The sequence below is a fragment of the Centruroides sculpturatus genome, unplaced genomic scaffold (genome assembly GCF_000671375.1).
Source record: "Centruroides sculpturatus isolate CEXI.00-Female unplaced genomic scaffold, Cexi_2.0 scaffold968, whole genome shotgun sequence".
NCBI classification, from domain to species: domain Eukaryota; kingdom Metazoa; phylum Arthropoda; class Arachnida; order Scorpiones; family Buthidae; genus Centruroides; species Centruroides sculpturatus.
In genome coordinates this window covers 146,113-160,206 of record NW_019385084.1, presented here as the reverse complement: position 1 = coordinate 160,206, position 14,094 = coordinate 146,113, and the positions used below count along the sequence as shown (strand labels likewise).

The window sequence follows — 14,094 nt, the reverse complement described above, 5'->3', positions numbered from 1 at the left end:
GTATAATATACCATAAATTAGCGTCATTGAAGTATTTTAAATTGAAATTTTTAATTGTAAGCGACATTCTAGCAATTGCATATAGGTATGACCACTTGTGGGGTGGTTGAATGAGTCATAATTTTCAATTAAGGACTAAGCTGAGTTACGTGCCTGTCTACGTCACTGATAATCCCTGAGACTAGTCTTTTGATTAGTAATTTTCTTGAAAAAGCAAAACCCTAAAGCCAATGTTTACAACTTACTTCGCGGCTATGAACGAGGATAATGACTTGCACAATAGAAAGACAATGTAAACCACCCTGTACTGTAGCAAGTCTATTCATGTAGTGCAGTGTCAATAGACTATGGGGGTGCTATATGTACAGTACAGTGTTCATTGAAAGGAATGTGTCCACTAAGTCTACAGTAGCTTTGCAGTGTACTCAATATCATTTTCTGTAAATTTTTCCTCTATTACATTCAATAAAGTGTGTAGACACTTCTTTAAGGGTGATTCAGTACGAGTCACTGTTGTGATTCATACTAAGTTAGATGAGGGTTGACTGGGTTTTGCCACACCATCCAGAATCTATCAAACTTAACACCAGTCAGCCAGTTTTAAAACATGTACAGATCAGTATATTCAATGAAAATAATCCCTTCCAAACATTAAACATCACTTCTATAATGGATTCTCTATCAAAACATGTCAAAGAAATCATTTTGATGAATGAATCTGGATTCCCAGAGATGATCCTAGTACAGCAGATACAACATGACTCTGATGAAATTTTTGAGCTGTTCTTGATCTTGTCAATATGGCCTGTAGATGCTGCACTTTCCATTATGTCAACTTAGGACTTGCATCTTTGAACAAATAGGGGTATCTCCTGATTCGATCTGGAAATGATTCTCACGATTCTAGACATTGCATGCGTAATCTTAATTCCATTATAAGAATTCTTGATACAGTAAACAATTTTATTGGCCATTGCTATTTCTTATGTAAATAAACTCCTTTGAGGGTTTACTACATTTTAACACTTTGATTTTTGAAATTTCTCCTTCTAAATTTTGTAATAGGGCAGAAATTTATTAGGACACATGGGCACTAAAAATCCTGGGCAGAAATACAGTAGATATCTGGAAAAATAAATATTTACGTATATATTGTACAGTACATTAATAATGATTCATGTGTAATTTGCAAGTTGTCTTCACACTGATTAAACATGTAACAAATCACTAATACAAAGCAATGAGCTGGTACGAAATGTACAGCAATATCTGCAACCGCATATAACTTATTGAATTTTATGAAAATACAAAATCGTCCAATATTCCGGCATTGCTCTGGTCCCGTAGGTGATGGATTAACAATCTTCTACTGTAAATTGTAAAGGCTACTCTTTTAATTTTGGACAAATTCCTGGGAATTTCACAATTGCAAAACAAAGACATGGATTGGATGTATATCAATATGTTTTAATTTATCAGAAATAACTTGAAAACCCTGTTAAAAATGCTCTAATTTGGCAAACAAGGGACCAGCCAAAATGATGCCAAATTACTCGCTCCTTTCTATTTCTGCTAGAACTGCTTAGGCGTATGCGCTCAACCATTCAAAAATGATTCATTATATTGCATGCTATATCTGTTAATACAGTACAAGATACAGCAAACTAATATTGCTACAGAAAAATCATCTATATTCTGTATGCAAGATTACATTTGTGACTTTGTATACAGAATTTTGCCTTAGTATTTGTTTTCTGTGCTCTCAAGCTCCCAAACTGTTCTTTTTCTTTTTAAATAGCCAAATATGCAATTCTAAACCCTGTCAACAGCCTCGAGTGTGCTCGCTTAGATGACTTTTATTGTAATGTGAGATACTACACTTGAAGCATTTTTAGGAAATAATTAGAAAACTTAAAAAGGGAAGAACTTAAGTCATTTGTATGCCTTGCAATCATGTAAACATAAGATATTCGTCACTGTTTAGAATGATGTGACTTATTAAATCAAAATTCTAAAAGAAACAATCTTCTATTCATTAATTAACTACAAATTAATTTTAAAAATTTATATATTTACTTATGAGGCATAAAAATAATGTTATATATATAAAAATAATATATCTTAACCAATTACGTTTTTATCTATTAATACAAAGCGGGTCATATGGCACGGCATCCACCGCACGACAAATATTCCAAATGATTTACTTTACTCGAGCACGCTGCAACATTTCCTTTATTTTTACCATATTTCTAAGCAGTGCCGATTACATTACACTCGAAACAATTTGCGAAGGGAAGATTACGGCACGCAGCTGCAAACAATTCAAAAAACCACGTGGTATGATCACCTTGGACATGCGACTTGTGGAGAATGACGATTCCAAACAGGCATCTGCATATGGCTACACTCGACCCGTTGGTGCGGATGGATGCTGCGATCTATGCCCCGCTCGGTACACTGAAAGACATAAATAAATCATCGAAAGAAACAGTAATAAAAAAGATGAGACTTTAATGGAACAATATAGTAGTCCAGAGCTGAGGGGGTGATATTTATCAAACACAACTGATTCAGATACAAACATAATTTGCAAATATTCCAATCATAAAAACAGATATATTTCTTTTGTTTTAACAGCAATATTTACCAAATACGACCGCCACGATAAAAATGGTGGCCATAATCAAAACTGACAGATATCGTGATTTTTTTTGTCTATATTTATTCATAAAAGTAGGAATTTTTCAACTGTTGCATATTTTAACTTCTTTTTTTTTTATTTTTATATTTTTATATAGTTCAAAGCCAACAAAAATGGCATTCAAATATTAATATAATTTTTTTTTATTTAATCAATTATGAATGTTTGATCATTATTTTTTGTTTTGTATTTTTTTTAAAAAATGAATAAACTTAAAAAACAATATATTACTGTTCCCTTGGAAATATTTTATTATAAAAGGAAGCACATTAGCCAAGCCGACAGCGTGCATTCCTTCGTGTTCTCGACGGGCTAGAGAGAGAGAGAGAGAGAAAAATAGAGACCACAGACCACTGTGCGGTGCCGCATGATGATGAATGACTGCCGCTTTTTAATCGGTTAGTATCGAGGTTGAGGGGGGGAAAAAAAAGAGAATTTTTTTTAAATCCGGTCTATTGGGAGATGGTAATTATAAATAACTAATTCTGCCTGATAAACAGAATTCACCTATCCTGCGCCAGGAACTCCATTCACCAATTATACATGAGGGATCTCTCGGTATTAATGGCAGAATATGTTAAGAGGTAAAATCTGTACACTGTACAACACAGTTATCCTACAGGAAACAACTAAATATATATTTATATATATATATAAAAAATTAACGATGCTTCGGGATTGCGTGTTTCTATACTTAATGAAATATACGACTATATCCTGTAGGTTTTAATCTAATCATGCTGTTCCGAGTCTAAGGATATGCCTAAGATTTTCAACTTTTTTTAAATATATACAGGATATTTGCCTTTAAACGAAATGCGTCGTTTCTTGTCGACTGTGGCACTAAAAAATAGGGGAAAAGGGGGTTGAATAATTTATCGGCAAAGTATCACTGATTGGTCACTGGTCGCTTGGCTTAAAAACTAAACTGAGTTAGCATTGCTTACGTAGAATGCTACAAAGTATTTGTACGACAAACATTTTCACAACTCATCGTGAGTAAAAACATAATATCAAATCATCAATATGAAGAATTCGGTAAAAAAATTACAAACCAAACCTAGTTTGGCATAAAAATATATAATATTTTAAAATTAGATTTTTTTTGTGTAATTTTTTTTAAAGATTTTAGCAGTAAGATTGTTAAATAGTTTTTTTTTTATGTGAATTTATTGACCAGTTTGACTTTGATAATAACTTCTAACATGTTTCTAAATAAAATTTGTAATCATGAATGATGAACAAACCCTCCAAGTCATGTTGTGGGCAGCTAATTCTTCGATATACTTTCAAACTGGTTATCCCATAACATAGCTAAATGCACCAGATTCGGCAATTCGTTCACGTTTCGAAAGCTGCAGATAGAAAAAGGAGAGGAAGGGGGAGAAAAAAAAAAAAAAAACACATGCCTGCATGTTCTATCTAAACATCACACAACACAGAAAATTAAACGGCTAAATTGCTCAACCAAAATCTGTACGTTTCGTAGATTTTTTTTTCTGTGCCCTAAGGGGAAGTGACTAATAAAAACCATTTTATTTATTTATTTTTTTGCTGACATTTGCAAAACACATACCCCAATTTCACATAACTATAGTTAATAAATAAATTTGGGGTGCATTTGAAAGTCCTTGGGATGTTGACTGGGAACTCATATTTTGAGTGACACTGACTATATATAGATTTTTTTTGTTTCCGGAAAATTCACACAAACACTTTGGCTAAAGCGTCGGCTCCTGCACTGGCAATGAATGGCTTCGAAGGGTGGAATGCCACGTCGAAAATGGCTTCGTCAAACTTTTTCCTGTGGGATGTTATCTCCTGTACACACGTTTTATTGTCCATATTCCAAAGACGGATAGAGCAATCATGACCTGAAAGTGAACAAGAAAACTGAATGACAATCCAGACAAATGTAAGTGATCTACTTACAAAGAAACTGTTAATTCAAAGCTATTATTAATTCATGAATTTACCAATTCATAATGCAGAAAAACTGAATGATTTATTTGTATAAGACATTAGTACACTATTAACTATGTGTCTAGGCTAAGACTATTCTCATTTTATTCATTGCAGATTGATCATTATCAGTTTGGTCCATCCATCCATTATAAAAAGCAGACTGCAGATTGCAAATGTAATAAAAAAATTATAACCTCATAAGTTACAATCTCTGACAAATGAAAAAGTAATTTCAATTTTTAACATTTAAAATGCTTGCAGTAAAAACTCACGCCACAAATGTTTTGTATTCTTAGCATGAGTGTTCAAAGATCCTGAAGATAGGTTCATATTGGCATACAAACCGCTACAAAAAAGTAGGCATGAATTGCAAGTTCATCCCCAAGTGTTTGACCAGTTCATTAGGAGTTGACAATGACCACAAGAAATCACTCATTTAAATAAATGTAAGATAGGTGACATAATATAATATTACTTTCAGTGTAAAGAACTTACTTCCTGATAATACATAGAGACCATTTGGATCAATTGCTAAACTAGTAACAGCATCTAGATGTGCAACCATGGAGTGAACCATTTGACCTGAAAGTAAATGAATTTAGTACAATTAAAACAATGTTTTATGAAAAATGATAATCACATAAGAATCCAATTTACCGGTATTGTTATCAAAGAAACGGATGTGTCTGTCTTCGTGAGCCGTAACTGTAACAGGTAGAGTCGGATGACTAATAATCCTATTAATTTGTTTATTTTGTTGACTGATTTCTATAAAATAAATAAGTGAATGTAATTAGCCAATTATCACGATAACTATTATATTTAATATGTATAATAACTACACGCTTACATACACATGTAAAATATTAAACATAATTAATACAATAAATTCAGTTGATCTAAATTCAAACACTAAGAGAAAATTTTAAAATTTTGGATCCCTCAAAGCCAACCAAGGGACTTTCGGTAAGAATGAAATCACTGAAGAATTTAAAAAGCTATATCTGAAGCACTGTATGTGATGAGTGATAGATTTGGATGCAGCCTTTCAAACACTAGCAACTTCAAGCCAACTGAGGGTCCTCATTATCAAAATAACGTGAAGGAGAGAGGTGTAAAGGAATATACAAATGTCAACATAACTTGTTGGGCCAGACTTATAGGACACCCTATATAAACGTGAATTTATTCTATGCTCAAACAACATAAAAACATAACTAAACAACTCTGCTAATTTAGATTCAAGAATCGCTAAAAGTGGGAAACACATGACAATTTTTCTCACGCATGAAGAGTTTATACAATCCCCAAAACACAGATATTCTATGGATCAATCAACCGTAGAGGTAGGTTAGAATTAGCTAACAATTCAAAATAATCAAGTTTAAGTTAATTAGATTCAACTTTGTATTAACGGCAGAAATATTTAAAATTAAATCATTTGTTTAGAAAGTTGGACATATGAAAGTGCCATATTTAAACTCCGATTAATATTATTCTCAAAACACCGATTAGATTATTTTAAATTGACTTATTTACAAAAAAAAAATCATTTGTAGAAATATAAAAATTCAGTCATAATGCTGCAGTTTTTGACAAGCAGCCATACTAATGTAAGCAGTTAATTCCAAATATACAGTCCTGACAACTTTTAAATTTGATAAAAATATTTTAATGATTATAAATGCAAAAAAAAGTTTAAGTATCAAATGAACAGCCAAATTCCTTTATCAGACTATTAAGGCTAAATAATTACTAAGTAATTTGGCAGTAAGTAGGCTGCCAGCTCTGGTTAAATATAATAATTATAAATAAATAAATTAATTTAAATAGCACGTAGAATATTCTGGAAGAAAGTATCTCCCACAGTGGAACTCAAACTCACAACACCTGCTAAACCATGCAGACTTATGGTAATTATTTAGTCTTAATAGTCCAATAATGGAATAGACTGTTCATTTGATATTTAAAGTAATTATTGGGTTGGTTGTATTTATTATATAAAAATTTAATTTGATACTTTGTTTCAAATATGTTGAATTACATAAAATAAATATATAGAAATATTCACCAGGATTTTGATTACTCTCCAGGCGTACTACTGGCTTGCCAGTTTCTAAATCGAAGATGACTGCATTTGAAGAATTGTACGCAGTTACCATTTGCAATGGATCACAGTGGATAAAATCTACAGAAGTTGGTGTTCCATCATCTGCAAATAATAAAATTATTTACAATCTGTTTACAAGCAACCAGAAGGAGAGATTTCGTTGTCGGATCTACCTTTATCGGATCCATATGTGTGTAAAAGGGGTACTTTACTGTGAGGTGACCACAACCGAACTGTGCCGTCAGCAGAACAGGAGAGTAGCTGCAACTTAGAACTATGTATTGATAAACCCCAGACGGCATCCGTATGACCCTGTAATGTTGCCGTTAGTACTCCCGGATCTAAAGCAGAGACAAAATTGTTATTAAATTTGTAAAACTTTGTTTTAAAGACTTATAAAATTAAGACAGAAGGAAAAATACAAAACAATTTATGAATCTAAAATAAAATGACAGGATTTACATTAGTCAATTGATATCGCAATCATTATCATATAATATGGACTGTATATAGCCTGAAAAACTACCTAATTTTAAAAAACAAATTTCAAATGCACTGAAGAGAAAAACAGAAACAGATTACCACAGTAATTTCTATTTGAATCACTTAAAAACTTAGGATCTCTTCACATTCAAAAACAAAAACTGAAGGAATAGGACAAGCAGAATGCATGAATCCAACTGATGAACTTGTTCTAAATTGATATATTGATAAAAATAAAGAAATTTTATACTGTAGAGCCATACTGAATAATATTACTAAATCGTCTTAATATGATCTAATGATGGAATGTTTGATAACAATTATAAAAACTATATTAATGAATTTTCCACTAATTTAAGAGAGTTCAGCAAATAAACTCTCAAGCTGTCCTGAATTATAAATAGTAATGTAACTATAAGGAAATATATAAATATCATAAACGAAATACAGGAGCTTCCCTACTTACGAACAATTTGACCATATGTCTAAAATAAAAACTTCACACAAATTCTGAAGTTCTCTTGCTGGTTGTGAGATGGTGCTGAATCAGTCTTTAACCAGTAATAAATAATTAATGTGGATTTATTTCTATTGCATATAATCATTTTCTGTTTTTGGGTGAATTCTGATATTCCATCACTGCTTGGAAGGCAGCATAAAAGTTGGTAATGACAAAGTATTGGTGTTTTTCATCATTGTTTGCAAATTTTATAAACTTTTACAATTAGTGCTTCAAAAATGCATCCAAAACATAATAGTAAATGTAGCAGTGGAGATAAATGTAAGAAGTATGACTGTTATTGTGGAAACTAAATTGGACATTATAAAACTAAGTGTGTAGGTGAAAAAACCATGTTTGAAACATCCACTAATAAGCAATAGCAAGTGGGTAAATGAGTGTAATGTATTCTATTGAAGGATCAAACACTAACAGTATGTGGTTATTCTGCGTACAAGTGTACTTTTTAGGTTAGTTTTTGACTTACGAACATTTCAACTTATGACAAAACCTTTTGAATCTAAGCTGTTTATACGTAGGGGAGCACCTGTAAAAGCTTTTACCTTTTGAAGTAATTTAAAAGTTAATTTTACAGTTGTTTAATGCAAACAAATACATAAAATTTTAATTAAGATGTATTAAAAGCCAATATACCATGAATTAATACTATAATTCATTGTTGCTAATTTCATTAAAAAGGTAGAAGATAAAATCATCATCATATTTTCAAACATTTTTAAAATAAAATTTGAAGAATTCAATCAATAATAATAGAAATGACTACTTATAAAAAGAGTTAATTCTGCATGTTTACAGAAATCTGGACATGGTAGCAATTTGTCTTTATACATTTCAATGATACATGTTTATTAAGCAGGCCAACTTCAATTGTTTATAAGAAAAATGTAATTTTTGATGAGAGAAGAAAAAAATGTATTTAAATATAAACTATAAGAGAAGGAAAAACAATTTAAAATGTTTTAAATTAATAGTAATGCCATTAATGCATATTAATTTCAATACTTTGGTACAAAACTTTCTAAATATTTTATAAATGTTGTAAGTAAAAAGTGACATGATCAAATTTGTGAAAAATGTAAAACAATTTATCATTTAATTTGTATTCAATAACAATACAACAGATATAAACGTTAAGACAGCATGTATATCATATGTGCCTGCTTAACGACAGAAATACGTGCCGAGAAATATGTTAAGTGACTTAAGCAAACATACTGTGTACTTAGACAAACCTTATATGGTATAGTCCTGCTATCATACAGTTTGTATGTAACATAATGAAAAGTATTTATGTATCTAAACATAGAAAAGGTACACAGAGCTATAAATTTTTCAACTCCATTATAATCTTACAAGACCATCGTCATTATATGTGGTTTGTCATTACATGGCGCACACCTAAATTTAAATTAATAATTCTTACAGATTATTGATTCATTTTACTGTGTAATTTTACTTCAAACTTTTAATAAAAATTAATTTACCAAATAAATCATATGGATCACTGTTTGAGCTTGGCACATTCCAACATCTAATAGTTTGATCTAGACCACCACTGAAACATTGCTCACCCATCACACCTAACACAAGGCATAGAACAGGCCCTCTAAAGAACAAAATTAAATGGTTAAACATAGTCATTATAAATCTGAAATTTATGTAAACATTACTTACACATGACCTCTGAATGTATATACTGGTTCTACATCTAAAGATGCAGTTCTGTTCAAAAAATTAAAGTTTTTATACTTACATATCAATTATAATAAATTTGTAGCAAATGGTAAGTAATAAATATTTAAGTTTATCAATTACTAACTTTTTGGCAGGAACAGTTTTCTGTAAATTCCATAATTTGAGTGTATGATCTTCAGAGGCAGTGATTAATACTGGTTCCACAGGATGGAAGGCCAAAGAACGAACACCATCAAAATGGCTACACACAAAAACAAAATTTTATTTAATTAATTTTCTTAATAAAGAAAAAAATCATAGATGATACACTGTTTTATAGCATAAATAAGTTTATACTGTCTACAATTACCAGGAAATGAATACAGTAAGTGGTAGTTTTAGGTTGTGTGATGATATTTTTATATAAGTTATATAAAGTTGGTTCTGTATATTTGATATTTTCTGAATGTCGATTCATTCCCTTTGATTCTTTATATATTCCTTGTCACGGTATAGAATAATTTTGAGTATTCCCTTTTTTTGTAGCATTACGTTTTGTACGTGTATGTATAGTTCTAGATAATTAGTTAATTAAATATGTTTACTTTATATTTAATGCTGTGTCATCCTTGAGTACAATTGGTAACCTGTCGACCTACCCATTTCCTTCCCCACTCACATTTTTGCCCTCTTATATAGCCATTCTCTGACAGAGCTGCCGGTAAGTGGGGAGAAGCTTGAAGCTATACTCCCTCGGTTCTCACAAATGCATTCTAATACAATTTATTTTGTTGACCATAACACGCTATTAGTGAATACTATCTTGTATTTTCCCATACTATTTTAACACATGCAATTATGCAAATGGTAAGTTTTATTTTCTAAATTATAATGTGCTGTGAATGCGTCGCATTATACTTTATGAGAGGATTTTAGTTCTTTTAACCTTTAGATGACATTACCGATTTAAAAATCAAAGATCTCCAGTGAGAAAATATTAACCTATTTGATGTTGAATTTTTGTCGCTATTAAGCTTTTTTTTTTTTAAATAATAACCGTGTTTACTGTATTGTAAAAAATTATTTTTTTTATGTTTTACAAATGAAATAAATATATTCAATAATACAGAAACAAAAAAAATTATATTTTAAAAGTTCGTTTTAATATAAAAATTGTGATTCATAGTGACATCTAGTATCAAAAACGTTCCTATGTAAACACGAAAATATTCCGGATCATCTACGCATGTCAATGAGGTTACACGAATATTTTTGGGAACAAGGTAGGACAGGTTAAAGAAAAACAAAGAAACTACTAGATAAAATCAAAGTGCTGGATCGTTTGCAGGAAGAAAATTTAACAGTTGTGGTTGCTTGTGATTTCTTTATAAATGATTTAACTATAAGATACTAAATTAAATAATTTAAATTGTTCTGGAAGATAAAATCAATCCATAATGGGACTCAAACTGGCAACTTCTGCTTATGTATCTACACATTAACTGACATGAGTTATGGATAGGGAAATAATGCAGCGGATCCAAGTTATTTATGATAAATTATAAGATTCTGAACTGCGTTTGAATTCAGATTTTCATAGTAGCAGTCTGATGCTTTAAGTGGGACAGTACAGCTGTCCCTTGATAATCTGACAGGTATGGGACCAAAGGGGTGCGGATTACCGAAAGTGATTACATATTTGGCATTGTTTTGCTAGCAGTAGCCTACAATATTCCCTACTCCAACAGTTCGAACAGAACTGTTCACGGAAAACACACAAAATGTGTGTCATCGTGTAAGAATTGGGTGGGGAGATTCATGTCGCAACATGCTTCTGTGCAAACAGACACGTAACAGGGACGGGTACCTTGATGGGAGGTGCATCGGAATACTGAGTATGTTGGATTACAAAACGTCGGACTATCAAGGGACAGCTGTAGTTAAGTTGGAAGTAATCATCAATTAAAGGCTTGATTGATTGTCATGATCAAGAGAACCACAAACTTATTAGTATCAGTCATTAATGCCTTTTGTTGCCTTAATTTTGCTGCTTGCATGTATTGGCCTTTGCTGTTTGGTAAAATGGTTTAATAACAACACAACAATAGTTATTTTAATAAATGCCAAATGTTACCTTCTCAATGTATACTTTGCATTCCATGTTTTCCTAAATGCCTCCTTTGCTGATGAAATCTGGAAATAATTTGAAAAAAATTAATTTTAAATGTGTTTTTATATTTGTAATTCTGATGATCATACATACCAGCATGTGTGGTGCAATCTGTTACAATATTTTATTAAAAAAGTTTTTATATTTGTAATTATTATAAAATGCAAAAAGCTTAATTTTGAGGGAAGGGATGAATTTTATAAAAAATTGTAAATACTAATAACAAGTTGTCATTAAGTCCAATCCTACTGGATACACACACAACCCCATTATCTCCACACCCCCGATCTTTAACCACCAAAATTTAATAGCATCCATCCCCTAATAAACAAACCTCCCTGCTAAATTTCAGAAATTTTCAACAAAAATCACAGGAGTTATTTATTAAGCTTCAAACAGAATGAATAAAATTGTGCTCCCCCACACACACACACACTAACATCCATACATATACAAATTATTTCTGAACTTTTTGCATTTCTCTACATTTCAGTGTCCTAAGTCCAAAAAAAATAAAAAATCTTGAGGGGTCATTTTTTGACAGATTGCCATACTTTCCCTGTGTCATATATAACAGCCAGGAGAGTAAAAATTCGCTTTAATATTTACAATGCTATGTTTGCCAGATATTTGATCTAAAATAACTCTTTAAACACTTTTCTCATTTTGTATTTAATTATCAAAATATTTAGTTCATAAAATTCATAAATATTAAAGAAAATTCTTAGTAGAGTGAAAAATTTTGATTCCTTTAAATTAGGGTTATCATAATAGTTGAAGGCAAAATATGGACAGATTAACAGTAAGAGAGAGAGGCAAACTAAAAAAATTTTATTCACATTTTTACTTTCCCAGCAATTATATATAACAGGGGGAAGTATAGTGATCAGCCAAAAAAATGACCCCCTAAGATTTTTCATTTTTGGACTTAGAGCATCTTGAAATGTCAAAAAATGCAAAAACATTCTGGCATTTTATCAAAAATATTTTTTAAGGTAATTTTATGTAGGCTATTTCCTGTTTAATATTTTTTACATCATACCTGTGAAGTGGTTGAATGCTATTGTATAATTTTAGTTTAGTTTGTACTTTTTAGCATTTCTCCTTTTTTTCTTTGTTCTTTCATACTTCTAGAACCTTCTAACCTTAATCAATTTTCCTGGGTGGTGAGTGCCACTTTATAGAATCACAAGAACAATGAAAGCAATGTTACCTGAGGGCACTTGTGAGGAGTGTAGGACACATGGAGTAAGGACAAAGAAAATAGTGCTTACTAAAACAACCACTTCACACCTAAGCGATAATTCCAGCAAATGAACAACAAAAAAATTTTAATGTTGAAACGTTTTCGGCTGTCTTTCAGAGGCCCTAGTCAGGAAAAATTTGCATAGAATAGAAAAACAGTTTTATCTTTTTAACAGTTTTCGAACATAGCTGTGTTCTGATTTTTAATATTTAAACAATGTTAAATACAAAGATCATTATGTATTACATATAATTAAAATATTTATAAATAAAGTTATAAATAAATACAATAATAATATATATGGTGTTAATATATAAAATAATATATATGGTGGTAATAATATATTCAATGTTAAAAGTTAGCCCGATGTTTTAATGTATAAACAATGTGTGATAGGGAAAAAGATTGTTTCCTTTACATCGCCTAAAGCTAACTTCATACTAAAAAATCATAGTTATGCTTTGTGGCTTTGTAAATAATACTTCCACGATTGTGGAACTGGAATATAGTCGGAGTTAATGCAACCTCCCTTCATGCCCGCTATATAAATTTCAATAGCCTCCAACAAACATAAGTTGTGTCAGTCAAACACCCTGTGTAAAAGCGTAGCTTCATCCCAACAAGGAGAAACTCCAGGTTCGGTAGCATACTGGGCTAGTGAAGTACTATACTTCCCCTTGGATACATCATACTTGTGGTCTTGTATTCTAGCCTCTAGAGATCGATACGTGGATCTGATGTATGTTATACGCCTATTGAAACAATTGTCTTGCAATGGAATGTGGTACACTCCTGGTGCTTTCTTGTCCTCAGACTTGTCTTTTGCATTAGGTAAGATTCAAAAATTGTTCTGTTTTCTCCTATAAGTTAAGCACAAGTTTAAATCCTTAGCAATTCTATTATAAATTTGTTGGAGGGACTGTTCGTAAGTTATAACCACCCGCTTGTGCTCTGCATCATTAAGCCTCATGTCGGTGGTAGTTATCATAGATAGATGGGTTGGCAGCGAGCCTGTTTATTAAGGACTGGTGGTACCCATGTGCAGATGCTATAAACTTGACGCGTTTCAGTTCATTGTGTGTATCAGAAGTGTCCGAGGAATGGGAGGAAGCCCTAGCAACTTGGGCCCGGAAAGCCGTTACCTTAAAAGGCCAACGGTCTGCTGAGTTAGTAGGTATAAAGAGGGTAATGTATGTGGGTTTGTGGTAAATAGATGTGGTTA

General features: G+C 31.5%; 1 protein-coding gene across 1 annotated transcript in view; it reads right to left on the bottom strand.

Annotated features, from left to right (window-relative positions):
* Window positions 1-2,497: 2,497 nt before the first annotated feature.
* The window catches only part of LOC111634423 (striatin-3-like), a 91,989-nt gene continuing 80,392 nt past the window's right edge, over window positions 2,498-14,094 (bottom strand). Inside the window, exons 17-25 of the mRNA XM_023379190.1 lie at window positions 11,591-11,649; window positions 9,602-9,718; window positions 9,457-9,504; window positions 9,267-9,388; window positions 6,953-7,120; window positions 6,741-6,881; window positions 5,327-5,437; window positions 5,165-5,251; window positions 2,498-4,578 (exon numbers count right to left, since the gene is read on the bottom strand). Of these exons, the coding sequence (XP_023234958.1) occupies window positions 4,409-4,578; window positions 5,165-5,251; window positions 5,327-5,437; window positions 6,741-6,881; window positions 6,953-7,120; window positions 9,267-9,388; window positions 9,457-9,504; window positions 9,602-9,718; window positions 11,591-11,649 (1,023 nt within the window). The 3' untranslated portion in view covers window positions 2,498-4,408. The remainder of the gene's footprint in view (window positions 4,579-5,164; window positions 5,252-5,326; window positions 5,438-6,740; window positions 6,882-6,952; window positions 7,121-9,266; window positions 9,389-9,456; window positions 9,505-9,601; window positions 9,719-11,590; window positions 11,650-14,094) is intronic.